The 22474-nt window shown below is 44.4% G+C and overlaps 1 protein-coding gene across 9 annotated transcripts in view; it reads right to left on the bottom strand.

Annotated features, from left to right (window-relative positions):
* The window catches only part of KIAA1217 (KIAA1217 ortholog), a 1321668-nt gene that overhangs the window by 593874 nt on the left and 705320 nt on the right, over positions 1–22474 (bottom strand). For 4 of the 9 annotated variants that reach the window (XM_078663442.1, XM_078663445.1, XM_078663448.1 and 1 more), the window contains one exon: positions 11672–11752. The exons of 4 other annotated variants lie outside the window; for them this stretch is intronic. In XM_078663442.1, coding sequence (XP_078519568.1) covers positions 11672–11752 — 81 coding nt within the window. Of the gene's footprint in view, positions 1–11671; positions 11753–22474 lie in introns of those variants that run through there. One more of the 9 variants, XM_078663449.1, reaches the window with a different exon arrangement.

Genomic DNA, 22474 nt, shown 5'->3' on the forward strand with positions numbered 1-22474 from the left:
TTAGGTAAACCATCATTTTACTGTATACACTGTCAGGTGTTGTACACTTAACACATTGTCCTTTCTCCTAAGATTCACATTAGACACATTTCAATTGTATTTAAACCAGGAAGGAACGTGCTTCCTTATTTTTCATGGACTTTCACTCGTAAGGGAGAATAGTTAGTGTTAACAATTATAATTCTGTATTGCCAGTAAGCAGCGCAGGAAAATAAATGTTCACATATGATAACATTTAGCAGCGGTATTACATTGAACATATCATTACAACATGACAGTAGAGCGAAAACCGCTAACTAATACATTTCTTCAGTTTGAGGATAACACAAGTCTAGCGGTATTCTCACATAAAGTTTGCAATGTAACTTCCGGTGCACTCTTATGCACAGAAATCGACAATGTTTTGAGTTTTCCAACTTGGAGTGGGAAAACCATGTGCTATAACCATGTTATTCCCTATCACTCAAGCCAGATTGTGACATTCGGCATGGTTAAATTCCTGATGGCAATGTGGATTAGACGTGCAAAATGTGTGCCTGATAGTCTTTAAAAGCTAACCCTTCCTGCGTACCATTTCCCTATGTTACAACTGGGATGCAATGCTGCTAGTAATGTGTCTTAGTATTTTTAAGAAGAATTGTAATTTGTACATGCTGCTATTTTAAAAGCGTATTAATGATAAATTCTCATAGTCTCTTTCAAGTGAAATTATTTTTATATAGGCTGCTACAGATATGGAAAGAGCTATGTCGTGCTATTTCATGATTGTATGCTTTTTGTTCTTTGTAGTACTTTTGATCTAAAGTGATTGAAATAAAGTTTTTCTGACCTGAGTTATTCCCTATTCCAATCCAGGAAACTCGCTATTAGACGCTAATATCCTGATGTTCTGTTACTTACTTAGTACTAGCGGACTCAAAAATATTATCTATCCATTTTTTTATTTGTTAGGTCTGGCGGGACAGCGGTGTTGACTGCAATTCCTACTGCTACCAATTCTTTCAAATATACCTATAGTGGGGCTTTGGTTTCACACAGAGTGCATAGCCTTCAACATATGCTGTTGGTTGGTTGGTGTATCCAATCACCACCTAGAAAGTGCTTCCATTAGACTGTCTGAAGGACTATTTTACGTATGAAAGGTTCAATGAATCATCACAGTATTTGTCACATTCAGTTCTTGAGCTCCGAAATGCATTTTCTACGGAAATCATTACTTCTTTCTGCCTTTTCCCCAACATTGGAAAATACCGTACAGCAATCTTTAATGTGAAAAAGAAAGTTTGTGAATGCCTATGTTTACCAAGTATTAGCACACTGATGCCAGATCTATTTGCGTTTCCAATGCTTGTTTACTCTTTCGTGTACACCACTACTCATGTAAAGCTGCACCGTGTAGATCTTTCTTGCCTCCACTCTCATACTTTTATTTCACATTTAGGAGCATGGACACCAAGGATGTGATCATGTTAACGAGGGTGGCAACATTGGTGTATAACGAATGCTAAACGGCCTTATAGAGCAGGCGTCACTTCACAATTCTGTGTTCACATATGTATTGATATTTGACATTTACATATATATATAACAAATGAGAACTAGATGCAGCCCTATAAAATAGGACATCTCAGAATATTTCTCAACTCACCTTCTAAAGAAATCTACCGGGAAATAAACCAAACACAACTACCCTTTGTCAGAATTTTCACTGGAAGAAAATGTCTATACTTATTCTTCGACTCGAAGAAACGGTGCCTGTATTGTCTTTTCTCTCAACATGCTTTTTTCCCCTGTGATTAATTTCAGGGCATGACATCATGTGATAAAAGTGCAAGATTAACAAAAAGCCCCGCATTCACGAGCCAACCACAAATGGTCAACAACAGGCAAGCATGCTAAAAAAATATATAAATCCAGAGACTGGGGAACCCCATGCAAGCTACCACTGCAGGAACTACTTCTAGGGATGAGCCAAGCATGCACTTCAGCAGACAACTCCTGCGGTTAGTCCTACTAGCTAGCCAAACTATTTTCGCTTCTTTTAAATATTTAGATGTGTTATTAACTGCAACACAACAATAACCTGTAATCAATAAACATATTCGGTTGCTAAGTTGCATTCGAAGAACATTCATCCAGCAGAACTTCTACAGGGTATTATGTTGAATGTAAACCACAAACACAGCAAAACAAACGAAGTCAAATTAACCCTGAGTGGTATAGGGAAATGTACAACTCAAAGCTGTACCGAGGGCTTTTTGCTTCCATGATAGTTGTTAATACTTTATTAAGTCAGAGTGGCAGCCAAACTGCCCTTTCATTCGGATCCATTTACCAAATATTTATCTAAACTAGGCCCTGCCGATGGAGCGGGAAGTGAGCACCAAACTGTAGGAAATTTGCTATCATTGGGCAGCAAAGGTGGTTATCCAGAAGAGATACGTGAATTCCAAAATGGAATGCTAGCTTAGCAACAACATTTTTTGACACCGCACAAAAACTGGTGCAATTTCACGTCTTTGGTGGTAAGTTAATGCAGTGGTGGGGCATAAACTCCTTTTACCACCATATCATGAAAGCAGGCAGAAGGTAACATGTGAGAATAATGTTTGTCCATATGTGTTGCGTGGCGTTTTGCACTACATTACTGCAATGTCTTGCTGTTGTGTTGTGCTGTGGGGAATAAAGAAACCAGACTGTTTTCTTGATCTAACCATAAGAACACCACAGAAGCAAAACCTCTGATAAGCACAGCAGCAAGCAATCAAAAACATAAAGGACAGAAGAAAGGGGGCTATGCTAGAAACAGACCAATATCCCACGCAAAGCCTGCCTTCTGGGAAACAGACACACAGGACTTCCTGGTGAGAAGATGGGTATTTATGTCCTCAGGCCAAGGTGAGAGGCTAATCCGTGTTGCTAAATTTAGAGGGCTGGGGTGGTTCCCTGTTTCTCAGACGTGACACCCGCTCATAATGTGTAGACTGCAAAGAACAAGCAGGTGAAGTGGTAATGTGGTATGACAGTGCCGTAGGGCACACTGCTAACTATGACCTGCCCAAATCGCTGGATCTTCCAGTGGAATATTCTATTCCCAAATGGCTGAACTTGAACAGAGAAATCACCTTGAGAGTCTAATCTCAGTAAGTGTTTCGCAAGTTATAGATTGAGTAGGGGGTTTTAAAGAAGAGGGAACTTTTACAACAACACCAAGTGATAAATTAGGTACAAATGTGATCCTCAAATGAGACACCAGTCTGCAAAGTAGGTTAAAGATAACTTAACAGCTCAGATGGGGGGGGGGGGGGTCTAAGGAGGAGTCATGAAGATTTACACTCCAGTTTCATGCATGATAAAAACTGTTGACCCATGTGTCGAAATACTTTATAATAGCCTGGTTTAGTGTTTGGTGGATGGATTACTCCATCACAAATGTGGCACATATCCTGTGCGGCTTATTACAAGGACCATGGGGTATACTGCACTTTTAATAAGGCGGCGGGATATCGGTCATGTTTATGACAGAGTAGCCTGTGCCAATCTCTAAACCAGGCTCTGTTTTGAGAAAAATGAGCAGACCCAAGAGATATCTTCATAAACAACAAGCATTTACAATGCAATGGTTTCGCCTTTGGAAAAGTTAGAGTTATTGGCATTGTAAATGACAACATTTGTATTTATGTGTTGGTTTTGAAAACAGATAAATAAATGGCATTGTCATTTACATTGCCATTAGCTTAATCTCTGCAGTCACTCTGCACTCTCTAGCACGCCCTACTCACTCTGCACTCTCTAGCACTCCCTAGACTCCCTAGAACTCCCTACTCACTCTGCACTCCCTAGCACTCCCTACTCACTCTGCACTCTCTAGCACTCCCTACTCCCTACGCACTCTGCACTCCCTACGCACTCTGAACTCCCTATGCACTCTGCACTCTGAACTCCCTATGCACGCTGCACGCTGAACTCCCTATGCACTATGCACTCTGCACTCCCTATGCACTCCCTATGCACTCCCTATGCACTCCCTATGCACTCCCTATGCACTCCCTATGCACTCTGCACTCCCTATGCACTCTGCACTCTAGCACAGTCTTGTACATAGCACTGAAGCCAGTTATGAGGACCTCTGGGAGCAGTGTGTGGTGTATCATTCTTGTAAGCAGTGCTGAAGCCGGTGAGGGGACCTCTAGCTAGGAGCAGCGTGTGGTGTAGCAGTTTTGTACATAGCGCTGGAACCGGTGAAGCGGGCCTCTAGGAGCAGTGTGTGGTGTTTCATCCTTGTACATAGCGCTTTAGTCAGTTATGGGGACCTCTAGGAGCAGCGTGTGGTGTTGTCGTCTTGTACATAGCTCTGAAGCCAGTTATGGGAGTTCTAGGAGCAGCATGTGGTATTGATGTCCTGTACACAGCGCTGAAGCCCGTGAAGGGGGCCTCTATGAGCAGTGTGTGGTGTTTCAGTTGTGAGTGCCACCTCTTATTTTATGTCATTTCTTCAACTATTCTGTTTGTATCCTGTAACTTTGTAAATCTCCTCTAGTAACATACTTGGCTATATTGTAAAGCGCTCTGACATGGGTAAAGTCCGCGCTATATAAAATTGGATAAATAAATAATACACAGCGCTGGAGCCGGTGAGGCGACCTCTAGGAGAAGCGTGTGGTGTTGCAGTCCTGTGCATAGCGCTGGTGACGGGACCTCCAGGAGCAGTTGTACACTCAAAGCCAACGTTGGGTAAAAGGGACCTCTAGGAGCAGTGTCCGGTGTTACTGCTGCGATCGGGACATATATTCGCAGAGCGTTGTACTGCTGCCTCGCACACTTCTCTTGTGCTGGTGTGTGACCTCTAGTCACTACTGATGCAACTGCACCAAAGCGCCTAACTATTGGGCAATAAACATAACATTAAGCGAGTATAGTGAAATCCGGTTAACATGTTTGTATGGCCATCCACTGCTTTTTATAAGACGTCTGACGAAAGCTCCAAAATTCATTTTCAACAAAGAATCGGAACATTAATTCTGGCGAGAGACTCCAAATTTTTTAAAGCTAAAAATGTTTTGATTTTAGACATCTCCTGCCTGAAATTGTGTCAGCTTCAGTGGAAGCCCCGGGGAAATATGCATTCCTCTAATTATTTTTTCGAAATCCCCGAATTGGATTAGGTTTCTTATGTCCTTAATTGTTTTATTGTGGCGTACCGGTGTCTGTCGGTTTCAGATGTTAATTTAAAATAAACTATAAGCCCGCCCATTGTTTCTCAATTAGGTAATATTCAACCATAATCCAAAAACCCATATCACAACCGGATTGAGTTAAACCCATTTGGTAACTGGGCCCTTAAAATGTCCACTCCAAACAATTTTCATATAACAGTGCCAATCTACAAGTTCGTGTTGTTATATTCACAAAGACCTTTCTGATTCAAGAAGCACAGCGACACTGAATATTTAACAATAGAGAATGAAGAGCCAGCGTCGCAGATCCATCAATGTCCGCATTCAACAATTGCCTAAAGTGATACAAAGGTGCACATTAGTAAAGAGGCTATGCAACAAAAAAATGGTGCAAGTCTCAAATCCTCAGAAAAGGGGAACCATTTTACAAAATTATCCAATCTATCAGATTATTGCTCATCTTGGAAACACGCTTTAAATTGTTTTATAAAGTACAATTAGATGACTTTTGAAATCATGTTGTATTACTAACTATTGGATTTCTCAGATATTCCATATGAAGTCTCAATTTTCAAATAGGAGGGAGACTCCCCCCTTTCTTAAGTAGAAAAATTGTTTCATTTGTCAAAACGTGTGCTATAGTATCTATCTCCAGCATTAATAGTCACTCCTATGTCAATACGCGCATGCAGGCGTTGATTTTGGCTTTTTTGTGCGTAAAAGTGCACCATGTTACAAAAACAAAAATCCGAGTCAGGAAATGAAAAAATTGCATTTATTAGTTTGTATCGTTCATATTTTTTAATAATTTCCACTTGGAAAATATTGACTTCCTTGGTCATGACGCTATTTACTAATTACAGTTTATGCATGGACGATTGAAGACTCTTTCTGAAACGTGGAATAACCTCCGATGCAATTATTGTTTTGACTTTCCAGAATGGTAACGAGGCTCTCTGACATTTACAATAAGTGTAACCCAGAACCAACACCATATTCTGCAAAATGTACTACATGCGGAGTGCGCCCATATGTTTGCATGTTTAGTAAATGCCTCGCTGAACAGACAATGTTTCTTATCAGTTACAGAAAAGCAAATTAACCAGACATTATTTCATCGGCCCCGGAACACACGAAAAAAATCAACCAGATTTCCTGACTAATAAATATACTTTTTCTGAAGTAGTTCAACCCATGAAGTGAAACAGGGCCGATCGAGCAACATTTCTGGTGCAAGGCGCAGGCAGGCTTGCGCTGGTCAGTTGTAAATGAAAAACGCCTGCCAGCCACACCATATTTGTGGGGGATGGTATGTCTAGTGGTTGGAGTGGGGGAAGGGGATATCCTGCGACAAGTCAGTAAGCAGGCAGCAATGCTGGCCGCTGCAAGCAATCGAGAGAATGTAAACATTTCAGCCAGAGTCCGCAGGTCAGGTCACGGGGAGTTGTGAAACGGGAACCTAAAACACATTTTTCTTGCTGTTGCAAATGAAGATTCACCAGACACATAAGAACGGTCACGCACTCACCAGTGTCAGTAAATTACAAGACAAACAGCAGCACTCATCGGGGCCCCCTACAAAAGAAACTTCTGCAAATAACTTCTCACAATCCATACAAGAACAGCCAACAGCCTGCATTCTGGTTGTAAGGGGCAGCAGGCGCTATATCAGTATCATTACGACGACACAATTATAAAGAAGCCTTCGCGCGCAGCCGTGTTTACCTCAGAGCGGGGTCGGGCTGTCAGGCGTCCCCCGGAGGGGCTCCTATTGGGTCCGCAGGGGGCTCTCCGCTAGCTAAAGGCTGGCCGACCCGCGTCATTCCCGCGTAAAAACGTGGCATCAACTTTGGATCTGTGTGACTCTGAAAATGCACCCCATTTAAAATCTTTTAAATCTTGCTCGCCTATTGAATTTACCTCCAGTAGGTTCTCGCATGCCGATTTCATTTCTGACTGAATGCCTGTCGCCTGCTTCAGGAGAGGTTAAAGAAGATAGGTACAGAAGCCGCAACGAGCAAGATGATTTCTAATCTTGTCTTCTAAACTCGATGCAATGGGAGAGCTTTTGGACGAATATTTGTACCTCGTGTTTTCTAGTTCCATACTTTGATTAACAGTGGAAGAGCTTGGAAAGGGAAAACGCTAATTAGCGACATTGAGCCCTATAACAATAGACTTTTCTTTCGCTATATAACAATGGAAAACTCCTTACACAGAGCCCCCTGTATGATGAACAGACTGGTGCAGGTTTAGTTACAGAGACTGAGATGCATTTTCAGTCTGCTGTAAGTATTTGGAATTTCGGTAGACGACAGAAATGAAACACGCGGGGATTTGCCGGAGATCACACAGTTTTGATGATGAAGTACATCCAAGAAGGAAACGCCGTTTTCCTGGTTTCATGATCACAGATTTGCCCCGACCACATTCCCTATTCATAGGGAGAATGAAACATTGCTCTATTCCCGCGTGAGGGGTCTTCTTGCTGTAATTTTAACACGACACGACTTCCACGAAAGCGAGTCAAAATGTCAATGTGGTCGTTTTTCATCTGTAGCACACTTTTATATGCGCATTATTATTCTTTTGAAGTCGGTGCTGTTTCAATACAAGAGAGTGCCGGGAGACTCGATACAGAAAGCCGTCTCATCTCAAGTGAGGTGTTTTCTGTGGGGAAGCTCCAGTTAATAGCATTGTTACACTTTGTCTTAAGGGGTGTTGACCTGTGTTTACTTTAGGCAAAATGAGGCCACACAGGGGAAAGTGATTGGCTAATTGAGTGTGTGACTGACACTTGTAAATGCTTGCTCCGGAGGGGGTGGAGGGAAGTGGCGGGCGAGGGAGGGGCGGGGGAGCAGCCGGCTGCTGATTGGCTGCTCCCCTCTTCAGAAGCTGTGTCCTGCCAGCAGCCTGGCCATTCCACACCATGCCGGGCTGTGAGGAGGTGCCACAGACGCACCGGTGAAAGCTGGATGCCCCACTCCAACTCAAGGGAACAGAACAGTCACATCGCGCTGACTGCGAAGTTAACAAGCACCTACGAGGACACAGGGGGCGGGAGAGTACACGGACGGCGGGAGGGGGCGGGAGAGGACACGGACGGCGGGAGGGGGCGGGAGTGGACACGGACGGCGGGAGGGGGCGGGAGAGGACACGGACGGCGGGAGGGGGCGGGAGTGGACACGGACGGCGGGAGGGGGCGGGAGTGGACACGGACGGCGGGAGGGGGCGGGAGAGGACACGGACGGCGGGAAACGTGCACAGGACAGCGAGGGGGGGCGGAAAGGCACACGGAGGGGGCGGGAATGGACAGACTTTCAGTGAAAGGGGAGGGAACGGGAAAAAACGTAACTCCGCCCTGGGAAAAAATCTCGGGAACGCCCCCGAATCTGGTCCGGCCTTGACGGACAGATCTCTGTTCCAATGGCTAGCCTCCATTTATGGAGCTAGCCATTGGGACAGGGGGGCGTATTCCATTTTCCTTACTGGAATCAAGAGATTTCTCTGGAGGCGGAGCTAAGAGCTCCGCCCTCCAGCGAAACCTAAAAAGGGGAAGACAGTTTTGTGCTTCGGATGAGTAACATGTGGTAAGGCCCAGTACCACGTTGCAGCATTTGTAAAAAGAATTGCACAGTATTTACAAACGGAGATGAAGAAGTTCTGGTGTACTAGAAAGGGTTAGAAAGTAACTACAACATTCATCCGATGGAACTTTCCTAACCACTCAGGGATTGCCAAGGTGAAGCTAAGAGCTACTCAGGGGGTGAAGGATAGGAGCACCCCAAACAGATCTCTGCCTGCCTTTCTGAGGGGACCTCTAAGAATGAAGGGATTTCCTCAGATCATGGGCCCTCTTATACTGCGGCTACATTGCTAAGGGTGTCTGCGAATCAAAGATGCTTTGCAAGGAACATCAGTATGCTTATGTGTAAGTGTAAGGGTGGGGCACTTGGCTGCTGTAGTGCGAAGTTCTCATGCAAGGCCCATATCACCATTGCTTCCCCAGGCATCTTGTGGCTGCCACTCCCTTTTCATCCTGTACTTACACATTGAGGGTGCCCTATTGTCATTATGTGTCCCCTGGTGCCACTTCCCTCATTACCGAGTGGCCCAATAAAGCTTCTGTATTCCTGCAAGGGGAGAGGGCAGGAATATGTTCATTATCATTACCGGAAGGGGACAGGGACACACTCAGTCTCCTGTACCTTGCACTGAACAGTGCACACGCTGTGAAGGTTGGGATGGCCAGTGCCTGCTATTTGCATGTCCACCTGCCCAAACACATGCCGAGGAACTAATAAAAGGTAGCACAGAGGGAGGTCACCATGACAATGCGGGACTTGGCAAAATGTATCACCACAGCAACTCCCAAAAAGACTATTTGGGGCTTATATGTCGATAGGGCTGTAATACTGCAAGGGATGATCTGGCTCTGGATTTGTACTCCTTGATCCCAAAACCAGGCCAGAGAGCCCATATACTTATTTTAGGCCTCTCGGGAAACCTGGAGTAGGGGGGGAAGGTTAGGGGGGCAAGCCGTACATCCCATACTGTTCCGTCACAGCACAAGCCTCACTGAAGATGAACTGGATATCTCTGGTTGCCCTAGAGAGAGAATAAATCTGGACGGTTGCATGACAGAGGCACACATGGCTAAACCGCCAATGCCTCTACAGCACAGCCGGAAGAAAAAATGCGCCAAAACAACGCATTCCTTTACGACGCAATTCTGTGGAGAGGCATGACTGTAAAGGGATGAGTGGTAAAGATCACACCCCAGCCCTGAGCCTTAAAACTACCAGACCCCCCTGAGCCCTAAAGACTAATTGAGCCCCAGAGCCATAAACACTACCCTGACCCCTCCGACCCCTTCGAGCCCTAAACACCACCCTGACTCCCCCGAACCCTAAACACTACATGACCCCCCGAACTCTAAATACTACCCCAACCCTCCTCCCTGAGATCTAAACACTACCCAACCACTCCTTGAGCCCTATAAATTACCCCGACCCCCTGAGCCCTAAAAACTACCCCGACTCCCTCCAAGCCCTAAACACTACCCCAACCTCCCAAAACCTGGCCCCAGCCCCACTTACCAGACCACGTCCTCTTCCCATCCTTTCTCTTCCTGTGCCCGCCCATCCCAGCATCTAGACCGCGCACTTCCTTAAGCATGCATACGCGTGGTTAAGTCATATGCATGGTTAAGGCAAGCATGGTTCTGCTTGCAGGGAAACAGCACGTGTGGCTCAGCCCGCGTTATAAAGGCTGTTTCCCAACCTGGATAACTCACCGTTAGGGTCACAGGCAAGCTGCTCAACTAAATTTGTCCCTGAGTCAATGCTTTCATAAGCAAAGGGTAATAGGCAATACTTGTTTCATAACACTTTGAGAACAATGGTTATGATGAAAACATAGCACAATCTTCACTGTGTTCCTAGGCCAAGTGTTGTTAATGATAGTACACTGATAATCTAGGGAGCAAGGGTGCTCTCTAAGGTAACTACAAAAAGGTTAGAAGGTGTAGGCATACCCATGAACCATTATTTTACAAAGGCCACTTGAATAGAAGGTGTGTTTGAGGCAGAAAGACTATTACTTTAATGCCACTGTCTTCCCACTTCCCAAGCAAAGAAAGTCCACACAGAGTAGAGTGCAGTAGTGAAACTGATCTTTAGCCATTGCAACCCAAAACATAGGCCAGCCACCTAAACTGCTGTACAATACCTTGCGCGTGAATCCGCTTCAAGGCACTTACTGGGGCTCACAAGGCCTTACTTACCATCCTTTGGCCCTTCTCCAATCAGTGATCCTCTGGCCTAATGCACTTTTCCTCAATTAGGAACATGTTCAACTCTTTGTTGCCATACCCTTACACTGTATTGAAATCTGCTAATCAAATACTCTAGTTTCACCGCCCACCATCCTATCCCCACCATCTTCTCATCAATGTGCTAAAGAAATGACCTGGCTTTCCAGGTTCAAAATTGTATAGGTTAACTAGACTGAGCCCGTCCCTATATCAGAAAGCTTATTTGTAGTCAATATCCTGGTGCACGTTTTCCCACGTGCTGCACAATTTCAACAGTTTGTAATGATGCTAGGGGATAAAACCAAAGCCTTGCAAACCCTATTTCAGTGAATTTTATGATGTCGATACATTACTAACAACTCATAACAAATAATGAATGAATAATGCAAGAATAGGGATTAATAAAGTGCATTTATGGATTTATCAGTAGTTATTAAAAGTCACAGCGGGAGTTGACATGCAGTGCAAACAAGATTCACGCAGTTAATAAAAACAATGGAATTGTTTTAAATGAAGCACCCTTTTTTTATATAAAGTCATCATAAATTGAGGATGCAAGGAGAAATACATTAAAAAAAGGCTTTATTAGAGAATGCTGGTTATGATGCAAACATCACACAGTTACTGGAAACGAGCTCAGTCCGACACACAAAGCAGTAGAAAGAAAGAAAGTACTAACTCTCTGAGAGGATTCAATTTTCAGCAAGTACCTTTGAATGTCAAGTTCGGAATGAAGCGAGGCCAACATGCAACTCACAGCCTGCGAATTGAAAAAGGAGAAATGGGGGAAAGGAAGAAATGTTTACAAGAAGAAAACACTGAAGAAGAAAGTCAAGCAGAAACGGAAGAGAGGAAAAATAGTAAAACATTACAAAAAAACACATTTTCAGGGTCAGTAATAAATCAGGTACCAAAATCCATAGCTGTTTAATTCCCTTGTAGTGACAGCTATCATTTTCTTCCTGTGCTTGTTGGAAAGCAGAATACTTATATTCACAATTAACACTCTGCTCACTACTAGGCCTGAAAGGTATTGCAAAATGGAGTATATGTTTTTGAGTGCTTATTCATATGCACTTATCAACTCATCTGCCCCTTGAATATTTGTTACTATCTCACTGCAGGTATTCTCAGATTTTATTTACACACTGTTATAGATTTTACAACTCTGAATTTCAGAATTTACTGTCTGGAGCTCGCACAGAGGGGAGGTTTGGAGCCGGGGCACAAAACATTTTGAACAGGAGCCATGTCATGTCCTTGGTGGTAAATGAATGCAGTGGTTGGTGCAAACACCTTTTCCCACCATACTATGAAAGCAGCTTTCTGGAGGTGGTAATGTGTGACAAAAATGTGCATATTTGTTGTGTGGAATTTTGTGCTGCATTATTAGATTGTCTTGCTATAGTGTTGTGCTGTGGTTGTTGTGCTTCCTTCTGTTTAGCTGTTTTGCTGTGTTGAAACCGGTTATGTTTTAGTTGTGTTCTTTTTGTGTATGCCATTGTGTAATGCTCTGCTGTCTGACAGATGCTGCAACATTTCCAGCCGTAAGCAGCAGATTTCTTTCATATTCGTGTGAAAAGCAGCCACATACCACTATCTAATCTCCACTGTCTAATTTATTAAAATAGTGCTGCTCCAAAGTTTCAACTATTTAAGACACCAGCCACCTCAAAAGTGTGGCAGGCCCCCTATTACTCACGTCCACCTGGACAGATGATCGTGGCAGATATGTTGGGATCACGGGCACTTGGGAGGGTCGAACCATTACCTTTATGTCGATATATGCACCCCCAGGCTTACAAGTCACAACGTTTACTGACCTCAGTACTATACTGCTAGCGCTACCTGATGGGCACCTAGTGCTCGGCGGAGACTTCAACTCAGTATTATCTGGCTCACTTGACAGACACCCCCCTCGCACAATACCTCACACTACACACTCTTTTTTCAGTTTCTTGGAGGCAATGGGGTTGGTTAGTGGATGGATGGAGAACATACCATCCGGATAAGATTCAACACACCTTTCACTCCGGGGCACATAATAGTCTCTCCCGCCTGGATTATATAATTGTCCCAGCTCCACAGGTCACGCATATCCATGAAATCCGACAACTAGCCAGAGGTGTCTCCGATCATGCCCCACTAGGAGTCCACATAGTCCTATACCACATACAAGTAGGACATGTTGCCCCTATCACTCTATGGTACCTCAAAAACCCAAAAATATGCAAAGAACTAATTAAGTCCACTGACAACCACTTCCTGGAGAACGAACAACCGTTGTTTCCCCACAAATTTTGTGGGAAGCCTTTAAAACAGTAGTCCGGGGTCAGGCCCTCTCTCTAATAGCGGGATCAAACAAAGACACAACAAAAGACATCTCCGACGTGAAAGAAAAGATCTATTGTCTTGAACAAGACTTACATTCTGATACCACTCCTGAAGCCCTTCACACACTCCGCCTACGACAGGACAAATATCGGGTGCTGGTCACCGACCGTGCCAAAATATGGGGACAGGATAGGCTGGGCCGGATCTACGTCTGGGGCGACAAGGCTGGAAAACTAATTGCCTGGCTAGATAAAAAAGAACACGCTAGTAGGCTCGTCCCGGAGCTTAGAGATACTGACATGTCCCCCATAACAGACCCCCAAGACATAGGTAACCAGTTCGCAGAGCACTTTCACACGGTTTACAGTTCGGTGGCACCATACAATGAGGCAGACTCCTCGGAACTTCTGAGAGACATCTCCCTCCCTGCACTCTCGGATGCTGACCGAGCGTTTATGGATAGTGATCTCACCGCTGACGAAATAGCACTCGCGATACGAGCGCTGCACCCCGGTAGTGCTTGGGTAGCCCGAATGGTATCCCGATCGAACTCTATAAGCTCCATCCAGATAAATTTGCCCCATATCTGAAATCTATGTTTGAGTACAGCCTTGAACAGGGATTGCTGCCTCTAGACCAGAGAATTGCAACCATTGTCACAATTTACAAGGAAGGGAAACCCAAAACAGACTGCGCCTCCTACCGCCCTATTTCATTGTTGAACGCAGAACCTAAAATCCTAGCTAAAGTACTAGCCAATAGGCTGATCAAGGTAATAGGGGACTAGGGGCCAGATGTAGGTAATTCTAATTTACTGATTCATAAATACCGAATTTTACCGATTCGGTATCAATGAATCGGTAAATTAGAATGTGGGAAATGTAGGTAAAATTTATTTTTCAATTACCGATTCGGTAACAGTCGGTATTTACCGATTCGGTAAGCACCGATTCGGTAAATACCGAATTCTGCAAGGGGGTGTCACTTTGACACCCTCTAGCACCCCGAATACAGGCACCTGTGCCATGTGGCACACATTCATGCCCTAAGGGCATGTCTGTGTGTCGCATGGCACAGGTGTGCATGCACAGATGTGCATGCACACCTGAATTCGGTATTTTACCACCCAATAGGATTGGGTGGTAAAATACCGACTCTTAAGGGCCTGTGACACTCTTAGGAGTGTCACCTACATGTGGATTTACCGAATCGGTAAAATTACCAATTAGGTATTTTACAGAATCGGTAAATTTACCGAATCGGTAAATTTACCGATTCTGTAAAATGATGGCCCCTACATGCCGAATCCTAAATACCGGTTGGTAACAGCCAAAATTGGCCGTTACCGACCGGTATTTGCTCTCCTACATCTGGTCCCTAGTGCACTAAGATCAATCAGGATTTATGCCAAGAAGGAACACTGCTCTAAATATGCGCAGATGCGGGGTCCTGGGTAGGGTACTGACCATACGAGAAGAGGCAATCATAGTCTCTCTAGATGCCACTATGGCGTTTGACACGCTTGAGTGGCCCTATCTTTTCGCCGTGCTCACAAAACTAGGTTTTGGGCCTAGTTTTAGCCGATGGGTGTGCCTACTATACAGCGCACCTATGGCTCAAGTGGTCGTGAATAACAAAAAATCAGAGACTTTTACACTTAGCAGAGGGACCCGTCAGGGGTGTCCCCTCTCTCCCTAATATTTGCTCATGCCCTCGAACCCCTTGCAGCGTGGATCCGTAGAGATCCAATGATTCGTGGAATGCGATGGTCTGCGAACTGGGAGGACCGTATTTCTTTATATGTGGACGGCATCCTTCTGTATCTCAGGTCCGCCAAGAGGTCCCTGATTGCTGTTTTTGACATCCTGGCCATTTTTGGCAGGTATTCCGGGTTTCGTATCAACTGGCAAAAATCTCTCCTATATGTCCTCTATGGAGGTCCTCCTCCGCTACCTCGAAACTGCCCAATACCAATAGTCACAGAAGCTTCAAATACCTAGGTATATTCATTTCCCTTGATCATTCCCTCCAGTATTCCCGTAACCTTGTTCCCCCACTGCAAAGACTCAGACGTGACATCACGAACTGGAAGTCACTCTCGCTCTCACTATTAGGCAAGGCGGTCCTTTTTAAAATGATGTCCATACCCCGCTTCCTATATATGTCTTACAAAACTCGGCAGACCCTGTCCCAAATTCATATTTTAAAGAAATAGAAGGGCTCCAGCGAGACCTTCTTTGAGACGGAACCCGCGTATTGCTCTACAAAAACTCACTCTCAGTTGGTACGACAGAGGAATCGGATTGCCTGACATTAAAAAATATTATTGAGCTGCACATCTTACAGCAATAAATCACGGCACATACGGTCGCCCTAACGACCTGGGGTTCAACTTGGATCAATGGCTTCTTCCAAATGGGACCTACACCCGAGCATTATACTCCAAACCGGACAGGTACCCACTTACTGGTCCTACCAACCACGCAGTTAAAATCTGGCATTCCGCAACCAAATCACTCGGCTGGAACCATAGGTTAACTCTTGCCACACCTCTGTGGGATTCACAAAAATTAGGAGACTTGGGGAACTCTAAAGGCTTTGACAAGTGGGAACTAATAGGCATTTCACACATTAGGGATCTTTGGGACACAGGGGACGTGAAGCCCTTCGACACTCTCCAGCGTCAATACGAACTGGAAGACTCAGAGCTTTTTCGATACCTGCAAGTCCGACATGCATTGCAATCAGTGTTGCCCCGAGACTCCTCTCCGCCAGATTTCTCCCCACTGGAAGACAGACTACTCGATGGCCATTTACCTGAAAGGGCCATCTCCCTAACCTACCGAAAACTCATTAATAATATGGAAGATCCTCTGCGTTCACTACGAGAAAAGTGGACCAGAGATGGTATTGAATTAGACGATGAAAGCTGGCGGTCTCCTCCCCCAAAACGGTTGCGATCCCGGTTCGTCTCCGACTGGTGCAACTAAAGATCCTGCACAGAATTTACATAACAGGTCCCCAATTGATACACAAGGGTGGGCCAGCAGACGGGTCTTGTAGGCGGGGAGGCACCCAAACGGGCACATTCATGCACATAATATGGCACTGTGAACCAATCCAGGAATACTGGCGAAAGATACACGAAGTAATGAGTGAAATGTTGGAGGTTGAAATTAAGCCAGAAGCGTCCAGATGCCTCCTTAACATCTGGGAGCCCACTGACCTCACCACTCACACTACACAATAGGTCACACTCAGCTTTATGGTCGCCAAGAGGAACATTGCTCAGCTCTGGGGGGGCCTCACATGCACCCACGATCACGGACTGGAAAAAATACCTTGATTGGTGTATGCTGAGAGAAAAGACAGTATACAAGGCCCGAGGCTGCCCCCAGAAATGGTCCAAGATAGCGGAACCCTGGAATGAATACCTTGGCAATGTATGTACTCCACCCCCGCAATTTTTACTGTGATGATTCCCCCTCCCCGTGATTTCCAATGAGCTATCCTACTGTATCTGTTTATATATTTTGTTTCACTGTAATCCCTTCTATTGACTTTTGTGGAACTGTACCCTTAAGTTGAGTCTGTTAATAAAAAGATTTATAAAAAAGAAAAAAACTGTGGGCCAGATTACAATCTTTTAGCCTGATGCAATATTATGTCTTAGATGGTTATTTAAAAGAGTGGTTGCTTCAAATACCTTTTACCTCTGTATTATGAATATGGAATAATGGAGGTGTTTAATGTGTGCCAAGAAAGTGTGTGCGTTTTTGTTGTGTGTGTTGTGGTGGTAATGTGTTTCACTATTTTTGTAGTGCATTACTGCATAGTGATTTTGTTGTGTTGGATTTTGTTTTGACTGTTTTCTTGTGCTGTTTACATTGTTTTCATATTGTTTTGTGTATATTATTGTGTCAATAAATGCAGCTTCATTCTAACCAAAAGCAGCGTGAGCCTTGAAAGTTCCAGTGAAAAGCAACTATTTACCATCGTCTAAAATGGTAAAATATCACTGCTTCAGCCTTTGAACTTCTTAAAACAACAGCCAGCTCAAAACGGTGCAACAGACTATGTCTTAATTTAGAGTTCCCAGTGCTTGCTTTATGAGGTACAGCCCCAGTCTTAAACTAGCATTTGCAGTGTTCACTTTATGTCATACACCTGTAGTGTTAATTACAATCTGAACTGCCTAAGTGACTGAACAATTCAGGGGACAAAAGCTAGAGCCAGCAGACAGAAAAATCTTCATGCAATATTGCACAATGCAATATGCTCTGCAGAACCGTACATCCCTCAGGTCAAATAGTTGGTTACAATAAGCTAATTATCCCGGGTTTATTTGAGCATTGATTTTCATTATCCTAAGACTAAACCGATTACTATACCAATCATACTAAACAGATTACCTCCCTTATATTTCTTTTCTCAATTATACATATTTGTTAAGGTAAAACATTTACTGTTGATTTTCCCTATCAGCTTTTTGCTTATGAACCACTTTATTTTGCCATTATACTCCAGGTGGATTATAAAATTGTTTGTGTGTACTTTAAAATAAAGTTTGCCTTTTTATATGATCGGTGGGCCTTATGATGTTCAAACCCCTTTGTTGATACAACCACAGAAATTGGGATTTAGGGACACAAACCTCAATTAACCAAATCAATATTTGAGTATTTCCCTGGCTCTAACTGACATTAACCATGGGCAAAATCTGCCACACTGGAAGATTTTGTGATCATGATAAATGTAGGGTTAAGGTCAGAAACATGGATGTTCACATGACCAGGAAAGGGACTGCGAATGGTCCAGTGGTAAAAACCCATAAAGTTGCAACTTTGTGGGATTTCACTAACTTTCCCTATTGTCTTTGCACCAATTTGCAATATGTAACATTGGGTCTAAAAGGAGCAGAAGAAAGCATGCACATTAGGTGTGAAAGATTTCCTTCAGCTTACTCTTGCTGAACTCTTGGTTTCATCCTAAATTCCAAGAGTGAGCCAGGAAAACATCAGGCCTACTTTTGGAGTTGAGGAGCACTACAATAGTAAGTCACACCTACTCATTGCAGAATCTTTATGAATTAGGGCCTTAAATATTTACAGGTAATAAATTGTTTCTTGTGAAGACAAATTAAAAGAGCTATTTCACACGTTTGCCATGCTTACTCACATGGATAGTCCGCAGGAGTGAGTGTAGGGCAGTAGATGTATTCATTGAAATCAACAAAATCAACACTCCTGGGAATTTTTTAATTCCTCCAAAAGCTGGAAATTAACTGAAATTTCAGAGGAAACATACTTCGGGTATCATTTGCAGTTTTTAAGATGTCTGTGACTGGGCTCCTGTATCAATGAACAGTGTAATTTTGCATTATCTCAGAACCACTTAGATATTCAAATTTAAATCGGTAAACTTCGTCCACTTAATATCAGTTTCCAATTACACATTTGATAATATACCTTGAAACAAGACAAATGGAATTGAGAAGTTACTAAGCACTACTCGAAGAATAGCTGTGCTCTATTGATTTGAGTGATTGATTACAGTGGATTAAGACAAAATAATTGACCTCTGCAAAATGAGGCGCTGAGCCTTCGAGATTCCTGCAACTGTGGCGAAACTTACCAAATTGCTTGCAATCAGACATCAACAAGACAACCTCACAGATACACAGCAGCCTTTAGCCAAGCAGGACCCCCATGAATTTATTGAGGCCGATTCACAAATATTTTGCTATGTCATGTTCCTGTAGTATTTTGGGAAACCAGGAGTACTACAAGAGGAAGTAATTCCACTTTTAACAAAGTCTTTGTGAATTGGGCCAACTGTATGTACATTTACCTTAATTGGAAGTCTTAAGACGCTGACATGGAGCCAGCCCTACACGACCTAAGTTGGTCACACCCAGACAAGATGGACCGATGTTACACAAGGATGGAGAAACCAACCATAAACATACCATTACGCCTAAAATGTAGGATTTGCATGCTGCACGACCTGACTCCTTCACCAAGCCATCACAAACAAAACACACCTTCCTGGAGCATAAACTCACTGGATTTGGAGGACTTGTGTGACCTTCATTGTAAGTATTAGCAATGTCATTTCGCCTTTTAAAGGCTCAGGCGCCTTACCAAATGCCCCTCACTACACCAGGCTTTCTACATTTTTGCCTGTATAAATCATCTTTATTTGAATGAAACTTTGACTTCAAAAAGAAAATTAATGTACAAATTAATTACAAGCTAATTTCGTCAGTAGCCACACACTGGCTGTTAACGTTGAGAACACCGAATTATCGTGTAGGGGCATAAACACGGAGTCTTTGTTCATTTGCCAAGTAAATAATAGTAACTTTTAATCAAGAACGGGGAGGAGGGTTTCTTCACTTCATCCTTGAAAAGTAAAACTTCAAAGAGCAAGTGGGCAACGACAGACGGGTGGTTTTCAATTCTTTTTGATAAGGGCGGAAAGAAATCATATCAAAGGTTAAAGTATTGACCATTTTAATATCTTTAATTCCAACAATTAATATAGTCTCCTTAAAATGCCATTCCTTTACAAGCAATATTTTGTTGCATTCCATTTTTTATTAAGCCTGAACTAGAGGCCGCTTCAGCTGTCTTAATCTCTTGTAGTAAACAAAAATAACATTTGATAATACATAACAACCACAACAGCACCACCACTAATAATAATAATCGCATTCATATATTATACAAACATTATTATTATTATTATTATTATTAAAAAATTTTATAGAGCGCGTAGTCACCCTGGGGTATCCCAGCGCTGAAGAACCCTGCAACCAGAGGAGGCATGGGGGAAAATGAGGGCAGGAGTGATTTTAACATAATCATTAAGGGTGGAGGTGGTATTGAGTAGGGGGGGTCATGGTTTAAGGGAACAGGTGAGTTTTGAGTAATTTCCTGAATCTCAAGTAGTTCGGTTCTTTCCGCAGGTCTCGAGGAAGGGCATTCCATAGACGCGCTGTATGGATCGAAAAACGTCTACCGCCCGTGCGGACCTTCCTGAATCTATGCACGGTAATGAGGGACTCCTCGTCTGATCGAAGAGATCTGGGGGCTTTGTAGGGTTGTATAAATTTCCTCAAAATGGGGGGGCCCTGATTCTGCAGTAGCCTGTGGGCCAGGCTTAGGGCTTTGAATGTTACTCGTTCCCTAATAGGGAGCCAGTGCAGGGATTTCAGGGCCGGTTTGGCCGAAGCTCTGACGGGAGTGTGCATGAGAATCCGGGCGGCCGCGTTTTGAATTTTCTGTAGTTTATTTAGGGTGGCTTCGGGGGCGCCTAGGTATATAGCATTGCTATAGTCGAGCCTGGATAATATGAGGCCTTGGATGAGAAGTCTTTGCGAGGTGGATGGGAGGAGGGGCAGGATCTTTCTCATCGATTTGAGTAGGCCGAAGCATGTGCCTGCTACTTTTTTTGCCTGCGTGATGAATGTAAGGTCCGCGTCGATCCATACTCCTAGGCTTTTTACTTCCTGTTTAGGGACAGGGGGGGGTCCCAGGCCGGGTGGCCAGATGTTTGCAGGGAAGGTGAGTCCTTTCTGGCCCAAAAGAAGAATGTCAGTTTTAGAACCATTGAGTTTTAATGCTGAATGGTTCATCCACCCTTGGATCTCCTTCAAGCAGTTGAATAGGTCCGCTGGCTGCTGGCTAGGGTGGGAAAGGGAGACGACTAGTTGTGTGTCGTCCGCATAGCTGACAATGCTCACTCCGAATGGGGTGACGATCTCCTCCAATGGGGACATATAGATGTTAAACAATGTGGGGCTCAGGGAGGAGCCCTGAGGCACACCACATTGGAGGGAAGTGTCGGAGGAGCAGGTGTTATTTTCCCATATCTGGAAGGAACGGTGGGCCAGAAAGGAGGAGAGCCAGGACAAAGCGGTACCTTCTACTCCTACCTTTTTGAGCCGTTTGACCAGTAATCGATGGTTGACAGTGTCGAAGGCCGCACTCAGGTCGAGGAGGATCACTGCCACTGATCCTCCTTCGTCTAAGAGTGTTCTGGCCTCCTCCACTGCCGCCAGGAGGGCGATGTCGGTGCCCTGTCCAGGGCGGAAGCCTGTCTGCGAGTTTTTCAGCAGTTTGTTGGATTCGAGAAATTGGGAGAGTTTCTTATTCACCAGTTTCTCGGCAACCTTACTGGTCCCGGGGAGGAGGGATATTGGTCGGTAGTTGGCCAGTTCAGCTGGATCTAGGGAGGGTTTTTTTAGCAGCGCCTTAACGACGGCCGCTTTCCAGCTAGGGGGGACGACTCCCTGTTGAAGAGAGGCGTTGATGAGCTTAGTAAGAGGAGGGATGATGGTTGGGGCGACTTCCTTAAGGGTCCGTAGCGGTGCGGGGTCCCTGGGAGATCCGCTTTTGATGGATGTAAGCGTGATCTCGACTTCTTCTTGGGTTATTTGTCCCCACGAAGATAGGCGAGGGGCGATCGAGGTGTCGGAGGACTCGTCTGTCTCACCAATATCAGACAAGGGGATGGAGTCAAGAATTTTTTGAATTTTTTCTTGGAAGAAGCATGCTAACCGACTACATTTTTCCTGATCCACCTTTGGGTCTGGTGGGTTTCTGGGGGCGGGGTCGGGGATCTTAAGCAGTTCTTTCAAGATGGTGTAGGTTTCTTTGCTTGAACAGGCAGCTTTTTCAATTCGTTCTTGGAAAAACCGACTTTTTGTCTTGTCGATAGCAGTTTTGTATGCTGCTAGGGCGGTGGAATAGGCGTCCTTGTTTGCATTAGATTTTTCCTTCCTCCAAGACCGTTCCGCTCTTTTGCAGTCCTGCCGCAGTGACCTGAGCTCAGGCGTATACCATGGAGCTGGAGGTACACGTTTATTGTGTTTCAGGGTGGCGGTTTTGGGAATAAGGATATCCAGGGAGGACGTGATCCAGGAGCAGAACTGTTCGTCGGCCGTTATGGCGTCGGAGGACAGTACTGGGGTGGTCTTAGCGAGGATGTCAGTCCATTCTGATGGTATGAGTTTGTGCCATCGTCTGTCTTTGGTTTTAACTTTTGCAGGCTGGGTAGGCACCGAGGGGGCTTCCCATGAGAAGGGGACTAGGAAGTGGTCGGTCCATGGCAGTGGCAAAGGTGGACTGGTGGTGATATTGGC

The sequence above is a fragment of the Lissotriton helveticus genome, chromosome 10, assembly GCF_964261635.1.
Source record: "Lissotriton helveticus chromosome 10, aLisHel1.1, whole genome shotgun sequence".
NCBI classification, from domain to species: Eukaryota; Metazoa; Chordata; class Amphibia; order Caudata; family Salamandridae; genus Lissotriton; species Lissotriton helveticus.